Source organism: Acinonyx jubatus, chromosome X, assembly GCF_027475565.1.
Source record: "Acinonyx jubatus isolate Ajub_Pintada_27869175 chromosome X, VMU_Ajub_asm_v1.0, whole genome shotgun sequence".
Taxonomy (NCBI): Eukaryota; Metazoa; Chordata; class Mammalia; order Carnivora; family Felidae; genus Acinonyx; species Acinonyx jubatus.
The window spans coordinates 53,834,445-53,853,618 of NC_069389.1; the positions used below are offsets into that span (position 1 = coordinate 53,834,445).

The 19,174-nt window shown below is 37.8% G+C and overlaps 2 protein-coding genes across 8 annotated transcripts in view; one reads left to right on the plus strand and one right to left on the minus strand.

Annotated features, from left to right (window-relative positions):
- OPHN1 (oligophrenin 1) overlaps positions 1 to 19,174 on the minus strand; it is a 573,279-nt gene that overhangs the window by 383,810 nt on the left and 170,295 nt on the right. For all 7 annotated transcript variants that reach the window (XR_008290128.1, XM_053202415.1, XM_053202413.1 and 4 more), the window contains one exon: positions 1,765 to 1,860. Coding sequence is in view for 6 of the 7 variants with exons in the window: in XM_053202415.1 (XP_053058390.1) it covers positions 1,765 to 1,860 (96 nt within the window). In the remaining variant the exon portion in view is untranslated. The remainder of the gene's footprint in view (positions 1 to 1,764; positions 1,861 to 19,174) is intronic.
- LOC106988727 (glycine cleavage system H protein, mitochondrial-like) lies at positions 14,184 to 14,679 on the plus strand. The gene has a single exon (XM_015087205.3). The coding sequence runs from the start codon at positions 14,184 to 14,186 to the stop codon at positions 14,643 to 14,645; it is 462 nt and encodes a 153-aa protein (XP_014942691.2). The 3' UTR covers positions 14,646 to 14,679.

The window sequence follows — 19,174 nt, forward strand, 5'->3', positions numbered from 1 at the left end:
TTTAGGCACTGTGTACACTTGGAATTGATCACCTCATCCCCATTTCAAAGATGAGAAAAATTAACACTCAGGGAAAGTCACTTGCCAAGGTTACACCGATAATAAGGTCCAAAGCTAGAGTTCAAATTTGGCCTATCTGATTCTACAGCCCATGAAATTAACTTTTAAATAAGTCATGCCCTTTGACAAAAATAGATTTGCAAAAGTAAAGTGAAGTGGAATGAATAAGTAAATAATCTAAATGCAAATGTGTGCCTCACTAGTTACACCACTACATTTACCAAAACAAATAGTCACCAATCATAATCTCATAAAAGCACTCATTGCAGTATTATTTATAATAGTGAAAAATTGGAAATAAGCTAAATAGTTGAATATTATGTACAGTATGGCTCCAATAATAATGAGATCTGAATGCATCCATTATTTAGTCAGTAAACATGAATCGAGTATCTACTACATGCTAGGCACTCCTCTACCTGCTGGGGAAATAGCAGTGAATAAAAACAATGTCCTTGCCCCCCATGAAACTTAAAAAGGATTTGAATTGATATAAGAAGATAATTATGATAAAAGGTAAGTTAAAAAGTTAAAATTATGTATATACTATGAACTAAATTGCATACATACAAAAGAGGTACATGTAGAAAAAAGAACTAAAAGATAACATGCCAATAACATCTAATACAAAGTTTCTGTGCTAGAATATCCTATTATCATAGGTAATTTTATACTTTTATATATTATACTTACTACAAATGTCATTTAATAATAATAATACATTTTATATTTTAATGCTGGGGTTCATAAATAGAACTGTGTAACTAACTTGTTTCAGTGACATTAAATCATTTGCAACATTTCTGTGGTTCAATGTTCTTGTCTAGCAAATGCTTTACACTAACTCTTCAATTCAGTGGTTACCAAACTTTTTCTTAAATGGCCAGAGAGCAAATATTTTAGGCTTTGAAAGCTATCCAGTCACTACTACTACTCAATGTTGTTTTCCTACCACAAAATACCTTTAGAAAATATTTAAACAAATAAATGTGGCTGTGTTCCAACAAAATTTTATTTACAAAAAGAAAAAAAAAATGTGGCAGGCAAGTTTGGCGCAAGGGCCATGGTTTGCTGATACTACTTTAACTTCATTACAACTAACACAAACACAAAGTTCTTTACCCTCCACTGTTCAATCTCCTCATGGTAACAGTCTTGCTATTAATAATAACCACATTTTACAGAGGAAAAGACTAAGGCTCAGAGAAAAGAAATATCTGTCCAAGATGACACAGCTGATAGAGTGAGTTGTTAAATTCAGTTCCAAGAGAGATGCCAAATGTCCTGTCGTCTGAAAAGCTGTACATATATAAATGCTAATTTTAAACTTTCTAGGGGAGTTTATTGCTTAGAGGACTCTTACTCTAAATCATTTTGGAAATTTTTTTTAAATCACTCTTTAATTTATCCCTTACACAAATATCTATTTTCATGTATTATATTCTTTAAAGAAAAATTCTCCTGCAGACTGATACAAAGGCTTCAGTGGAGGCTTCAGAGATATATTTTTATTGCTTTTGTGTGAGTGGGGAACAGGACTGACAAGCAGTGTTTCTTTATCCTTCATAAGCAGCTTCCCATTAGCTTGGCACAAGACCACAGAGGATAAAGGTGCCCAAGTTCTCTGTATCTAAAAACCTAGGAGACTGAATGGTCTCCGAATCGCCTCAAGAGGCACATGACCACATGTAGGTGAAGACTTACCAATGTTAATTTCATCATCAGTCAGAGTATCTCCAATGAAATCGAACTGAAAGGACTGAAGTGTCTGAGAAAATTTCTGAACAGCTGAAGAATAATCTGCAAAGTAAGAGAAACAGAAGAAATGGTCAAAATTTCTGTCCTTTAACTGATTTACTCATCTCTGTTAGGGCGAATAGGAGAAAAAGCAAAGTGCTCCTGGGAGTTAGCAATTTGCATTTAATAAAGTTAAACAAAAGATCTCACCCTCAGTAGAAGATTTGAGCAATGAAAATCATACATTAAGGAGGAAAGAAGGCATCTTAGTGAATCCTTTTAAGTTATGGGACATGTTTTACTCTCACTCCCTGTCCTTTCTGACTCGTTCTACCCAAAGCCTGTAAAGACCTAAAACTACTTAGTTTTACTTCTAAAAGAGGCTCTTTTGAGCACCAATTATGGGCAATGGACTAAATGCTTTCTCACCTCTCACCAAAGAAATATCCACAATCATTCTACAAAGAAAGATGTAGCTGAATTTTATAACTGTGGTAATCAAAGTCCCCAAGCTAGCTGGCAGAGCCAAAAGTAGAAGCCAGATGGCCTGTCTCTTCAGGGCCTTTTCCATGGCAACACAGGCACAACATGGAAATGTTACACATTAACCATATGGAATCCTGGGTTAGAATACTATCTGGCAGGAGAACAAATTTAAGTTGCTCACATAGTATTCACCGAGAGACCTGAACTAGGAAGGCACTTAATAACAAACTTCAGGATGGTATGGCCAGACAAATGCTTTTACTTTGGGTGAACAGTTTTGAATTTTATTATATAAAAGATTAATGCAGGTATAAAACTAAATCACATTTAGCTAACCTTTTGACAAATTCTCTTTATGGATTTATTTTAAATATGGCCTTCATCAAGTGGTCTGGCCAAACTCTCCAGCCTCGCTACTCTGAGTGGTTCTCAGGTCAGCAGAATCATCATCATCTAGGAGCTCGATGGAAATACACATTTCCAGGTCACAACCTAGACTTACTGAATAAGAAACTGCATTTTAATATAATCCCTAGGGGATTCATATGCCTTTGAAAGTTTGAGGGGCACTTCTCTCAACAACTCAAGTAACCCACTGGACAATCTTCTAGGAAAGCTCAAGCTTTGGGTTATCTTTGGCTCCCTTTTCCTATTTCTTCTCTAACTCCATAGTTTCATCATCCCCCACCTTCACATCTATCAGAAACACAGGGTTATGGGAGTTTTTGCTCTCAGACTAACAGAAAGGGAGACAATGTAAACAGCACCTATCCCTTTCAATGAAAAACTATCATGGTTAAGCACAAACACAATAAAACATGTTCAGATATTTGGTGGAAACAGATTAAACTGCCTAGAATTTTATTGCCATCTTATCTGTGTCCCATTTCCAGAAGAACTTATTTTCAGTATTTAGAGCCCTGACCCTTTGAATACATGATTAGTGAGTAGGACGGGGGAAGGAGAGGGAGGGGGAGGAGGAAGTGGAGGAGGAGAAAAATTTTACAAAAATTGGAGGCTGCAGACCAGGTTACCATGACTTCTCAAATTTCCACATTTTGGATAGCATTTTCTATTTCAAATCTGGTCCACATAAATGTGAGAGGAACATGCCCACCCTGCTTTCCATATTCCATCAGCAAAGAGAATACAAAACCAGCTCCATGGCTGGAAAACAATCACTTTCCTCTGCCCTCCTTAGCCAGTAGCAGAAAAGGGCAAGCCCAGAATTCTGCCATGCACTTTCTGTTTCACTCAGAAAGATTAAATGAAAATATTTATTATATTGCCTTTTCACACATACCTGGATTTCTTCATTATTTTCTTGAGACAAGCAAGGTACAGTTATTAATAATTCCTCTTTTAGAATAATCTGAACTTTTCCAAAACAACAAATACTATAATTTTTGACATTTATATTATTTTGTAAGTAAAAGCATAGAATAAGAAAGGAGTGGCATTTATTCCCTTTTTCACTATTTGCACCAACGTCTCTTCTCCAGACTTCTGATTTTCCTTTTTTTTTTTTAAACATTTATTTAGTTTTGAGAGACAGATAGAGACAGAGCATGAGCAGGGGAGGAACGGAGAGAAAGGGAGACACAGAATCCGAAGCAGGCTCCAGGCTCTGAGCTGTCAGCACAGAGCGCGACATGGGGCTCGAATTCATGAACCGTGAGATCATGACCTGAGCCAAAATCAAGTCGACACTTAACCAACTGAGCCACCCACACACCCCAGACTTCTGGTTTTCAAAACGCTACTTTACATTTGCACAGAGCTTCAAAAAGTATATGAAGAACTTTCCACACTGTCACTGACTCCTCTCCAATACCCCAATGGAGGTATTACTATGTTCACCTTATAAACAAGCAAATAAAAAATGAGACAATGCAGACAAATCACATTTGCAAATATGAACAAGCACAAATTAACAGCTCTTCATTGAAACAAAGTCTCAATATTTAGACTCTGTACTAAGAGATGTACCAGGAATGAGTCATCTATTTCAGATAAATGAGTTGGGTAACTTTTGGACTCCAAAGAATCAATAGATAACCTAGAAATGCTTGCAGTATATGGGGCACTTATTTCTTTATTACACTAAAATTTACTGCATCACTCTAAACCATGTAAAGTCATTATTTTATCCTTCCTAATACTTCTGCATCCCTGTCCAACAAGCCATTATCTCATAATTTTTCAAGCTATCTTTGAAGGTTCTCTCTATACCACCTTCTTATTTACCTTCTATAATGTTTTTCCCTCACCTTCCCCTTAAACGTAGCTAGATAGTGTTTTTAGGCAATTGAAGCTTTCTGGGAATAAGGTAGAATGTAAACAGAATTAATTAGTCAGGTAGTTAATTAATGTTGTATACACACCACTTTACTTTTATCACTATTATCTGACATGGAATCATATAGAATATACCCTGATGTCTACATTACTTTGGTCTGCACAATGTCTTAGAAATTCATTTATCTGTAATTCATTATTTTTGTTGCTGAGTAGATTGCATTGTATAAATATACCATAATTCATTCATTCACCTATTTATGGATATTGTGCTGTTTATAGTTTTTCACTATTGTGAAGACAGTTACTTTAAACATTCGTGTATGAGCCTGCCTAGAACATATATTTTCATTTCTCTTTGGTAAACACATAAGAGCCCAATAAATTGGTTATATGTTTAGTTGGAAAGTGTATATTAAAATATACAAGAAGAGGTCTAACTGCTTTCCAAATTCATTGTACTATTTTGTACACCTATCAATAATATATGAGAATTTCAGTTGATCCACATATCTTCCAACATCTGGTAATTTATTTTAAAATCTTTTTATTGCAGTATAGCTGACATATAATATTATATTACTTTCAAGTGTACAACATAGTGATCCAACAACTCTATACATGATGATATGCTCACTACAAGTACAGCTACCCTCCGTCACCATACGATGCTATTACAGTGCCACTGACTATATTCTTTATGCTGTACCTTTCATCTCCATGACTTACTCATTCCGTACCTGAAAGCCTGTACCCCTACTTCCCTTCAGTCATTTTTTTTTCATCCTCTCATTCACTTACCCTCTGGTAACCATCAGTTTGTTCTCTGTATTTGGGGTTCTGTTTCTGCTATTTTTATATCCACATTAAGTGATATCACATGGTATTTGTCTTTCTCTCACCTATTTCATTTAGCAAAATCCTCCCTAGGTCCATCCATATTGTTACAAATGGCAAGATTTCGTTCTCTTTTATGACTATAATGCACTGTATATATATACCACATCTTCTTTATCCATTCATCTACTGATGGACACTTAAGTTTCTTCCATATCTCGGCTATTGTGAATAAGCATACAAGAAAAAGCTGGTAAGTTACTTTTTTATTTTAACTATTCAAATGGATGAGTACTAGTATCTCCTTGTAGTTTTAATTTGCATTTTCCTGATGACTAATGGCATTAAGTAGTTTATCATGTACTTATTAGACATTTATAGTATCTTTTTTTCATGAAGTGTCTGTTCAAATTCTTGCCTTTTTTATAACTGGGTTTTTGTCTTCTTATTATTGAGTTATAAGATTTCCTTATATATTCTGGACACAAGTTTTTGTTATATATATATATATATATATATATATATATATATACACATATATATATACATATATATATATATATATATATATATATAGAGAGAGAGAGAGAGAGAGAGAAATAGATACCAAATATTCTCTAAATAAACTAAAGTTGTAACAATCTAAGGTTCTCTCTTCAAGATAAAATACTGAATCTTGATAATACCAGTGTACTTTGTGATACATTAAGTAAACCTAATCAAACCACTCTCTCCCCATCTCTACTGTAGCATTGAAAAACAACAGCTTCACAACTACAGTAGCTGTGAAAAACAATAGGTTAGCAGCCACTAGAGAGGGCAGAATGGGGTGGAGTTTTACAAGGCTGTGTTCTTAGACAATTATCACTATTTGCCCATTTTGAGAGGTCCTGAAAATTCCATTATTAAGAATAGTCTCTCTCCTTACCCAAAGCTCATTCTGTGTAAACAGTGCTGCTATTGGGGCATTTGTCAAAAACAATTACCTGAAATTTTTAAAAATTGTGGTGGCCTTAAGCAATGTAAAATTTGGAGTTATCAAGAGGTTGATCAAAGTATTTGGTGTGATATTGTGATTTATAAGAAATATATTTTGAGGGGCACCTGGGTGTCTCAGTCGGTTAAGCATCTGACTTCAGCTCAGGTCATGATCTTGTGGTTTGTGAGTTTGAGCCCCACATCGAGCTCTGTGCTGACAGCTCAGAGACTCAAGTCTGCTTCAGATTCTGTGTCTCCCTCTCTCTCTGCCACTCCTCTGCTCACATTTTCTCTCTCTCTCTCTCTCTCTCAAAAATAAATATATATATATATATATATATATATATATATACACACACACACACATATTGTATATGTGTGTGTATGTGTGTGTATTTGATCATTCAGATGACAAAAATACATTTCTCATATATATTTTGTCTTTATCCACAGTTCCTGGCTGACAACTCCCAAAACACTTGGAATACTGAAGTGATGACAGCCATAAAATTGTCTTTTGTTAGGTTATTAGAATGACTTTTGGACCACACCTAAAAATGGAGACTGATTTCCAGGATAACTAACTATGTGATTAGAGCATTGGAACTTTCATTCTCACTCCCCTGACCTCTGGGTCCCTCTGACCTCTGGGAGGAGAGAGGGGATGGAGGCTGAATCAATCACCAATGGCCAATGATTTAATCAATCATCCTTAGGTATCCATAAAAACCGAAAAGGATGGGGTTCTGGAAACTTCTAGGTTAGTAAATATGTGGAGGAGAAGTGGGGAGAATGGTACACTCAGACAGGGCATGGAAGCCCCACACCCTTTTGCATAATATGCTCTATACATAACTTCCATATGGCTGTTCCTATGCTATATCCTTTTATAATAAACCAATAATCTAGAAAGTAAAATATTTTAGCTCTGTGAGCCACTCTAGTAAATTAATCAAACCTAAGAAGGGCATTGTGGAAACACTGGTTTATAATCAGTTGGTCAGAAGCATTGGACTTGTGACTGATACCTGAAAGTAGTAGTGTAGTCTTGTACGACTGAACCCTTAACCTGTAGAATCTGGTTTCCAGGTATATAGTGTTGTAATTGAGTTGAATGGTCGACATCTAGCTGATGTCCAGAGAACTGCTTGTTACTGTGGGGAAACCACTCCCAAAAATAAATTGGAATTGGGTCCAGGAACCCAAAACCCTTCATAAAAAAAATTAGAGAATGACAATTTGGAGAATGACATGCACAGGGCCTTTGCAAAAGTACAAACTATTCCTAAGAATCTAGAAAGACATGTGCATGCAAAGGAATGTGTGAACACCCCAGGCTGTATCTATGTCCATTAAAGATTTAAGAAGGCCCTAATCTCTCAGTTCTATCTGAACTTGAGGCCCTGAACAAGCAGGGAGAGAATGGCAGGCAGAGTTGTAAACTGACTGGCTGAATGTTGAGGTCATACCATAACACACACCAACAAAGCCCTTCACCAAAGGCTGAGAAACTTGTTGGTTCAAGATATTTTATGGAATCCTTGTCCACTCATTAGCTGGTCACAGAGGTAACCTACAAAAGACCTCAGCAGCTGCACACACCAAAAAATACAGACTTTAATACAGAATTAGCTCAGGAAACCAATAAATAAGCAAACAACAACAGACAGAGCAAACCATGGGCAAAGAGAGATGATCTTATTTCCAGAGTTGTCACATTATATAATATTAATGTACACTCCTCAACAAGAAATGAGGAAACACACAGAGACAGGAAACATTAGCTTATACTCAAAAAATGTAGGGGCACCTGGGTGACTCAGTTGGATAAGCCTCCAACTTTAGCTCAGGTCATGATCTCACAGTTCATGGGTTCGAGTCCTGCATGGGGCTCTGTGCTGACAGTTCAGATATTTAGAGCCTGCTTCAGATTCTGTGTCTCCCTCTTTCTCTGCCCCTCCCCAGCACATGCTCTGTCTCTCTCTCTCAAAAATTAATAAATATTTAAAAAAATTAAAAATGTAATCACCTGAACTGTCCATGATGAAGATATTGGACTTACTAGACAAAGATTTTAAGTTCGTTATTCTTTTTTCTAAATGTTTTTATTATTTATTTTTCAGAGACAGAGTGTGAGTCAGGGAGGGGCACAGACAGAAGGAGACACAGAATTCAAAGCAGGCTCCAGACTCTGAGGTGTCAGCACAGAGCCCGATGCAGTGTTCAAACCCACGAACCATGAGATCATGACCTGAGCCGAAGTCAGACACTTAACTGACTAAGCCACCCAGATGCCCCTTAAGTTAGTTATTCTAAATATTTCAAAGAATTAAAGGGAACCATGTCTAAGAAAACTGAATGAGAGAATAAGAACAATGTCTCATCAAATGCAGATATCAACAGAGTTGGAAAATATTTTAAAAGAACCAACTAAAAATTCTATAATTAACAAATACAATAATAAACTTTAGAAATTTACTACAGAAGCTCAATATTTGATTTAGGCAGAATCAGTGAAGTTAAAGACAGGTCAATTGAGATTACCAAGTTTATGTAACAGAAAGAAAAAAGAATGAAGAAATTATCAGAACTTCAGAGACCTAAGAGGCACCATAAACATAACAAATACAGACAATGGGAATCCTACAATAGGAGAGGAAGAAGAAGAAAGAATATTGTCACACTTGATAAAAATAAAACTCATCTTCACTCCCAACAAGCTCAATATAGTTAAAAGAAGATAAAATCACATATATACACCTAAAAGCATCATAGTCAACTATTGAAAGATAAAGGGAGAGAATCTTTTAAAAAGAAAAAAAAAAGACTCACCATGAACAAGGAATTGGAATTCTCAGTAAGATTAACTGCTGAATTTTTCATCAGGAATCATGAAGCATCAGACAGTAAAAGGAATGCTTGGGAAGAGGGAGTGTCTAGGGGACTCAGTTGGTTAAGTGATTGAATCTTGATTTCGGGTCATGTCATGATCTTGCACTTTGAGGGATTGAGTCCTGCATTGGACTCTGTGCTGACAGTGCAGAGTCTACTTGGGATTCTCTCTCTCTGCCCCTCCCCCACTTGCACATGTGCACTCTCTCTCAAAATAAACTTTTTTTAAAAATCCTTGGGGTGGATTATAAAATATTCTACATCTACCAATATTAACCTCCTAAAAAATAAAGAGGAAATTAAGATAAACAAAAACTGAATTTGTTGCTGGCAAATTTGTCCTACAATCAATCAATCAATCAGTCAGTCAATCAATCAATCAATAAAGGGAGTCTACCAGGCTAAAATCAAAGAAAACTAAATCAGGAGGTTGAAAGATGGTGTCAGAGTAGGAGGACCCTGGGCTAGTCTCAACCCATGAACACAATGATACAACTATCAAATTATCCCAAACACCCAAGGGATCAACCTGAAGACTGACAGAACAGACTCCAAAACTAAAGGGAGAGAATAAACCACATGGAAGAAGGTAGGAAGTGTAAAGACATGGCTTCAGGGAGAAAAGGATTATGGGTGCTGTAGAGGGGAGTGAGCCATGGTCACAGAGAAGGGCAAGAGACAGAGAAGCACACAGGGGGACACAGAAGAAGAACATTTCTCCAAAGCTATTGACTGGGAAAATGAGAGGGGTTGACTTTCCTGAAATCCTGCAACCAGCAAGCCTCAAAGTCTGGAGTTTTAAATGTCAGCAGTTTTGGTTGAGATAGAGCTGAGAGGGAACTGCACTGCTCCTAGAGAGAAGGTAGGCAAAAAGGGGGGAAGTAGACAGCATGGAAAGGTCAATATGAATAAACTCTTGGGATACACAGTGGGGAGATTACTCATTCTTCTCTGAAAGCTTCCCTGAGAGGCAGCACTCACACAGATGCCTCTCTGGTGACAAAGGAGCTAGCTGGTCCCATTTCCCTTCCTCCCCTCAAGATAAACACAGAGTCACCTGCAGAAAGCTGCACAGGGCCAAAACAGGCTGCCTAATTTGATTACAATTCCCATACCCCTGAATGCTGTAAGGACTACCCAGCTCAGTCAAACTTGCTTCAGTCCCAGCATGGCAGTCCCAGCATGTGTCCCCTAGAAGTCCCACACAAGCCCCTGCACACACCAAATCCCTAAAGCATGCAGTTTTAAACATCAGCAGGCTTGGCAGAAATAGAGCCCAAAGGGAACTGGGCTGCTCCTGGTGAGAAATCAGGCAAAAAAAACACAGAGACAGACAGCATGGAAACAACAATCTGCAAAACACCTGAGTCACAGAGTGGGAAGATTATGTGCTGTTCTCTGAGTGCTTCCCTAAGAGGCAGCATTCATGGTGACACTTCTCCAGGAACAAAGATGCTGGCTGGAGCCATTTCCCTCCCCTGCACCTCAGGATAAACACAGAGACACATACAGGAGGCAGCTCAGGGCCAACACAGTCTACCTAACTTGCTTACACAAAATCTCAGACCGCTGCACTCTAGCAGGACTACCCTTCTTAGTCAAGCTAGACTTAGTCCCAGCATGATGGGCCCCTTCCCCAAAAGACCAGAAGAAACCCCTGCCCACACCATGTCTCCCGACCAGAGAGTTCTGCAAAGCCTCAGTTCTAGTGGAAGAAGGATCCAGTCTCTTTTCACAAGCAGACCGGACCATACCTAGTTAAACCTTGCCACATTATGGTCAAGGACCAAACAATGCCCACTGTAGGCAAGGAGAGCCTCTGAAGACAATTGGCCTGAAGGATAGAGCAGTCAAAACACAGAACAGAGTGCATGAGCACATGGCAGAAACACTCCCTGAAGCTCCAGGCTCTGCACACTACATCATCTCTACTTCATAAAGCCATTATTCTCAGAAACAGGAAACAGAACAGACTTTTGTAACACAGAAAAAGACAGAGACTTAGACAAAATGCCAAAATGAAGGAATTTACTGCAAATGAAAAACAAGATAAGGCCTTGGCCAGAGATATAAGCAAAACAGATATAAGTAACATGACTGAGAATTTAAAGCAATAATCATAAGGATACTCACTGGTCTTGAGAAATTAATGGAAGCCATCAAGGAGAATTTTACCTCAGAAAAAAAGGTTAAAAAAGAATCAATCAGAAATGAACAATGCAGTAACTGAGATTGGAAACAGGCTTGACACAATGAACAGAAGGCTTAAAGAAGAATTATAGAACACAAAAATAGACTTAGAGAACTCAGTGACTCCATCAAATGTAATAATATTCATATTACAGGAGCCCCTGAAGAAGAAGAGAGAGAAAAGGGGCAGAAAATTTACTAGAGAAAGTAATAAGTGAAAATGTCACTAATCTGGGGAAGGAAACAGACATCTGGATCCTGGAAGCATAAAGAACTCCCATCAAAATCAACAAAGGCAGGCCAACACCAACACATAATGTAATTAAATTGACAAAATATAGTGATGGGGAAAACGTCTTAAAAGGCAGAAAGAAAAAGTAAGTCCCTAATTTACAAGGGAGGACACATGAGGTTAGTTGCAGCTCTCTCAACAGAAACTTGGCAAGCCAGAAGGCAGTGGCATGATATAGTCAATGTACTGAGTGGAAAAAATCTGCAGCCAAGAATACTCTATCCAGCAAGGCTATCATTCAGAATAGAAAGAGAGATAAAGAGTTTCCCAGAAAACCAAAAACTAAAGGAGTCCATGACCACTAAACCCAAACTGCAAGCAATATTACAGGAAACTCTTTGAGAGGAATGAATAGAAAAAAAGTGACAAAGACAAAAAAGGATCAGAGAAAAATCTCTAGAAACAATGAAAAACAAGTAATAAAGTAGCACTAAATACAAATCTATCAACAATTACTCTGAATGCAAATAGACTAAATGCTCCAATCAAAACACACAGGGTGTCAGAAAGGAAAAAAAAAAAACTAGATCCATTTATATGAGGCATACAGGACACTCACTAGAGATCTAATGACACCAGCAGATTGAAAGTAAGGAGATGGAGAAACATTCATCATTCAAATGGACATCAAAATAAAGCCAGTGTAGCAATATATATATTGTACCAGCTAGACTTTAAAACAAAGAATGCAATAGGAGAAAAAAGGGCATGATATAGTCATAAAAGGAACAATGCAACAACAAAATCTAACAACTATAGATGTTCATACACTCAAAATGGGAGTGCCCAAATATATAAAACAATTACTAACAAACATAAAGGAACCAATTGATAATAATACATAACAGTAGGGAATGTTTACACACCATTTACATCAAGAGGAAAATCATCTAAACAAAATCAACAAGGAAACTGGCTTTGAATAACAGACTGGACCAGATGGACTTAACAGATACATTAAGAATATTCCAACCTAAAACAACAAAATACACATTCTTTTCAAGTGCACATGGGACATGCTCCAAAAGAGATTACATACTAAGTCACAAATCAATACACAAAAAATACAAAAAGACTGAGATCACACCATGCATTTTTTTGATGACAATGCCATAAAACTTGAAGTCAAACACAAGAAAAAATTTGGAAAGACCACAAATACATGGAAATTAAAAGATACTAAATAGAGGATGGGTCAACCAGAAAATCAAAGAATAAACAAATAAACAAACAAACAAACAAAAAATATGGAAAGAAATGTGTGAAAACACAATGGTCCAAAACCTTTGGTATGCAGCAAAAGTGGTCCTAAGAGGGAAGCATATAGCAATACATGCCTATCTCAAGGGGCAATAAAAATTTCAAATAAACAACCTAAGATAAACCTAAAGAAACTAGAAAAACAACAATAAATGAAGCCTAAAGCTAGCAGAAGGAAAGAAGTAATGAAGATTAGAGCAGAAACAAATGATATAGAAACTAAAAAAACAATAGGAAAAAATCAATAAAACCAAGAGTAGGTTCTTTGAAAAAAACTAATAAAATTGATAAACTGCTAGCCAGACTTACCAAAAAGCAAAAAGAAAGGACCCAAATAAAATCACAAATGGGAAAGGAAAATAACAACCAACATCACAGAAATACAAACAATTGTAATAGAGTATTAAAAAAAGCTATATAGTAAATAACTGGACTACGTGGAAGAAATGGATAGCTTCATAGAAATATATAGGGGCGCTTGGGTGGCTCAGTCGGTTAAGCATCCAACTTTGGCTCAGGTTAGGATCTCACCGTTTGTGGGTTTGAGACCCGAGACACGCTCTGTGCTGACAGCTCAGAGCCTGGAGCCTGCTTCAGATTCTGTGTCTCCCTCTCTCGCTGCCCCTCCCCCACTTGCGCTCTGTCTCTTTCTCTCTCTCTCAAAAATAAACAAAGCATTAAAAAACTTAAAAAAAAATTTTAACGTTATTATTGAGAGAGAGAGAGAGAGAGAGAGAGAGAGAGAGAGAAAGAGAGAGAGGGAACAAGTGGGGGAGGGGCAGCGAGAGAGGGAGACACAGAATCCTAAGCAGGCTCCAGGCTCTGAGCTATCAGCACAGAGCCCTATGCAGAGCTCAAACTCACCAACTGTGAGATCATGACCTGAGCTGAAGTTGGATGCCTAACCCACTGAGCCACCCGCGTGCCCCTAAAAAAACTTTTTAAAGAAATATATAAAGTAGCAAAACTGAAACAAGAAAAAATAGAAAACGTGAAGAAATTGAATCAGTAATGAAAAATTTCCCAACATACGAAAGTGCAAGGGCAGCTGGCTTAACAGGCAAATTCTACCAAACATTTAAAGAAGACTTAATAAAAACAGAGACTGAGACCCCGCACCTCTGGCAACATGGCGCTATGAGCAGCTTAGAGCATGTCTGTGGCCTGCAGCCTGCCGCGGCCCTGGGGGCTGAGGGCGGGTGCCCTCCGGATGTTTCACACGGGCTCCGCTCTGCTGTCTGTGCATAAATTCACAGACAAACATGAGTGGATAATAACAGAAAATGGTATTGGAACAGTGGGAATCAGCAATTTTGCACAGGAAGCTTTGGGAGATGTTGTTTACTGTAGTCTGAATGAAGTTGGGACAAAATTGAACAAGCAAGAGGAGTTTGGCGCTTTGGAAAGTGTGAAAGCTGCTAGTGAACTCTATTCTCCTCTATCAGGAGAAGTAACTGAAATTAATGAAGCTCTTGCGGAAAATCCAGGACTTGTCAACAAATCTTGTTATGAAGATAGTTGGCTGATCAAGAAAACACTCAGTAATCCTTCAGAACTGGATGAATTGATGAGTGAAGAGGCATATGAGAAATACATAAAATCTATTGAGGAGTAAAAATGGAACACCTAAATAAACTATTATGAAACAACTTAATCTAGCATAGTTGTTTTAAATTAGTGGTGCACAGAAGATTTAAAATGGCAACTTTTAGCAATACCAGTGCAAAAAGAAACTACTTGCAACAATGTTTTTTGTTTTTTTTTAATATATGAAATTTATTGTCAAATTGGTTTCCATACAACACCCAGTGCTCATCCCAAAAGGTGCCCCCTCAATACCCATCACCCACCCTCCCCTCCCTCCCACCCCCCATCAACCCTCAGTTTGTTCTCAGTTTTTAAGAGTCTCTTATGCTTTGGCTCTCTCCCACTCTAACCTCTTTTTTTTTTTCCTTCCCCTCCCCCATGGGTTTCTGTTAAGTTTCTCAGGATCCACATAAGAGTGAAACCATATGGTATCTGTCTTTCTCTGTATGGCTTATTTCACTTAGCATCACACTCTCCAGTTCCATTCACGTTGCTACAAAGGACCATATTTCGTTCTTTCTCATTGCCATGTAGTACTCCATTGTGTATATAAACCACAATTTCTTTATCCATTCATCAGTTGATGGAGATTTAGGCTCTTTCCATAATTTGTCTATTGTTGAGAGTGTTGCTATGAACATTGGGGTAAAAGTGCCCCTATGCATCAGTACTCCTGTATCCCTTGGATAAATTCCTAGCAGTGCTATTGCTGGGTCATAGGGTACATCTATTTTTAATTTTCTGAGGAACTTCCACACTGCTTTCCAGAGCGGCTGCACCAGTTTGCATTCCCACCAACAGTGCAAGAGGGTTCCCGTTTCTCCACATCCTCTCCAGCATCTATAGTCTCCTGATTTGTTCATTTTGGCCACTCTGACTGGCGTGAGGTGATATCTGAGTGTGGTTTTGATTTGTATTTCCCTGATGAGGAGCGACGTTGAGCATCTTTTCATGTGCCTGTTGGCCATCCGGATGTCTTCTTTAGAGAAGTGTCTATTCATGTTTTCTGCCCATTTCTTCACTGGGTTATTTGTTTTTCGGGTGTGGAGTTTGGTGAGCTCTTTATAGATTTTGGATACTAGCCCTTTGTCCGATATGTCATTTGCAAATATCTTTTCCCATTTCGTTGGTTGCCTTTTAGTTTTGTTGGTTGTTTCCTTTGCTGTGCAGAAGCTTTTTATCTTCATAAGGTCCCAGTAATTCACTTTTGCTTTTAATTCCCTTGCCTTTGGGGATGTGTCGAGTAAGAGATTGCTACGGCTGAGGTCAGAGAGGTCTTTTCCTGCTTTCTCCTCTAAGGTTTTGATGGTTTCCTGTCTCACATTCAGGTCCTTTATCCATTTTGAGTTTATTTTTGTGAATGGTGTGAGAAAGTGGTCTAGTTTCAACCTTCTGCATGTTGCTGTCCAGTTCTCCCAGCACCATTTGTTAAAGAGACTGTCTTTTTTCCATTGGATGTTCTTTCCTGCTTTGTCAAAGATTAGTTGGCCATACGATTGTGGGTCTAGTTCTGGGGTTTCTATTCTATTCCATTGGTCTATGTGTCTGTTTTTGTGCCAATACCATACTGTCTTCATTATTACAGCTTTGTAGTAGAGGCTAAAGTCTGGGATGGTGATGCTTCATGCTTTGGTCTTCTTCAAAATTACTTTGGCAATTCCGGGCCTTTTGTGATTCCATAAGAATTTTAGGATTGCTTGTTCTAGTTTCAAGAAGAATGCTGGTGCAATTTGGATTGGGATTGCATTGAATGTGTAGATACCTTTGGGTAGTATTGACATTTTGACAATATTTATTCTTCCAATCCATGCGCAGGGAATGTCTTTCCATTTCTTTAAATCTTCTTCAATTACCTTCATAAGTTTTCTATACTTTTCAGCATACAGATCCTTTACATCTTTGGTTAGATTTATTCCTAGGTATTTTATGCTTCTTGGTGCAATTGTGAATGGGATCAGTTTCTTTATTTGTCTTTCTGTTGCTTCATTGTTAGTGTATAAGAATGCAACTGATTTCTGTACATGGATTTTGTATCCTGCAACTTTGCTGAATTCATGTATCAGTTCTAGCAGACTTTTGGTGGAGTCTATCGGATTTTCCATGTATAATATCATGTCATCTGCAAAAAGTGAAAGCTTGACTTCATCTTTGCCAATTTTGATGCCTTTGATTTCCTTTTGTTGCCTGATTGCTGATGCTAGAACTTCCAACACTATGTGAAACAACAGAGGTGAGAGTAGACATCCCTGTTGTGTTCCTGATCTCAGGGAAAAAGCTCTCAGTTTTTCCCCATTGAGGATGATGTCAGCTGTGGGCTTTTCATAAATGGCTTTGATGATCTTTAAGTATGTTCTTTCTATCCCGACTTTCTCAAGGGTTTTTATTAAGAAAGGGTGCTGGATTTTGTCAAAGGCCTTTTCTGCATCGATTGAAAGGATCATATGGTTCTTCTCTTTTTTTTTTGTTAATGTGATGTATCATGTTGATTGATTTGAGAAGGTTGAACCAGCCCCGCAGCCCAGGAATGAATCCCACTTGGTCATGGTGAATAATTCTTTTTATATGCCATTGAATTTGATTTGCTAGTATCTTATTGAGAATTTTTGCATCCATATTCATCACGGATATTGGCCTGTAGTTCTCTTTTTTTACTGGGTCTCTGTCTGGTTTAGGAATCAAAGGAATACTGGCTTCATAGAATGAGTCTGGAAGTTTTCCTTCCCTTTCTATTTCTTGGAATAGCTTGAGAAGGATAGGTATTATCTCTGCTTTAAACGTCTGGTAGAACTCGCCTGGGAAGCCATCTGGTCCTGGACTCTTATTTGTTGGGAGATTTTTGATAACCGATTCAATTTCTTCGCTGGTTATGGGTCTGTTCAAGCTTTCTATTTCCTCCTGATTGAGTTTTGGAGGTGTGTGGGTGTTTAGGAATTTGTCCATTTCTTCCAGGTTGTCCAATTTGTTGGCATATAATTTTTCATAGTATTCCCTGATCATTGTTTGTATCTCTGAGGGATTGGTTGTAATAATTCCATTTTCATTCATGATTTTATCTGTTTGGGTCATCTCCCTTTTCTTTTTGAGAAGCCTGGCTAGAGGTTTGTCAATTTTGTTTATTTTTTCAAAAAACCAACTCTTGGTTTCGTTGATCTGCTCTACAGTTTTTTTAGATTCTATATTGCTTATTTCTGCTCTGATCTTTATTATTTCTCTTCTGCTGGGTTTAGACTGCCTTTGCTGTTCTGCTTCTATTTCCTTTAGGTGTGCTGTTAAGACTTTGTATTTGGTATTTTTCTTGTTTCTTGAGATAGGCCTGGATTGCAATGTATTTTCCTCTCAGGACTGCCTTCGCTGCGTCCCAAAGCGTTTGGATTGTTGTATTTGCATTTTCATTTGTTTCCATATATTTTTTAATTTCTTCTCTAATTGCCTGGTTGACCCACTCATTCTTCAGTAGGGTGTTCTTTAACGTCCATGCTTTTGGAGGTTTTCCAGACTTTTTCCTGTGGTTGATTTCAAGCTTCAGAGCATTGTGGTCTGAAAGTATGCATGGTATAATTTCAATTCTGGTAAACTTATGAAGGGCTGTTTTGTGACCCAGTATGTGATCTATCTTGGAGAATGTTCCATGTGCACTCGAGAAGAAAGTATATTCTGTTGCTTTGGGATGCAGAGTTCTAAATAGATCTGTCAAGTCCATCTGATCCAATGTGTCATTCAGGGCCCTTGTTTCTTCATTGACCGTGTGTCTAGATGATCTATCCATTTCTGTAAGTGGAGTGTTAAAGTCCCCTGCAATTACCACATTCTTATCAATAAGGTTGCTTATGTTTATGAGTAATTGTTTTATATATTTGGGGGATCCGGTATTCGGCGCATAGACATTTATAATTGTTAGCTCTTCCTGATGGATAGGTCCTGTAATTATTGCGTAATGCCCTTCTTCATCTCTTGTTACAGCCTTTAATTTAAAGTCTAGTTTGTCTGATATAAGTATGGCTACTCCAGCTTTCTTTTGGCTTCCAGTAGCATAATAAATAGTTCTCCATCCCCTCACTCTCCATCTAAAGGTGTCCTCAGGTCTAAAATGAGTCTCAGGTAGACAGCAAATAGATGGGTCTTGTTTTTTTATCCATTCTGATACCCTATGTCTTTTGGTTGGCGCATTTAATCCATTTACATTCAGTGTTATTATAGAAAGATACAGGTTTAGAGTGATTGTGATGTCTGTATGTTTTATGCTTGTAGTGATGTCTCTGGTACTTTGTCTCACAGGGTCCCCCTTAGAATCTCTTGTAAGGCTGGTTTAGTGGTGACAAATTCCTTCAGTTTTTGTTTGTTTGGGAAGACCTTTATCTCTCCTTCGATTCTAAATGACAGATTTGCTGGATAAAGGATTCTCGGCTGCATATTTTTTCTGTTTAGCACACTGAAGATCTCGTGCCAATCCTTTCTGGCCTGCCAAGTTTCAAAAGAGAGATCAGTTACGAGTCTTTGAGGTCTCCCTTTATATGTGAGGGCACGTTTATCCCTTGCTGCTTTCAGAATTTTCTCTTT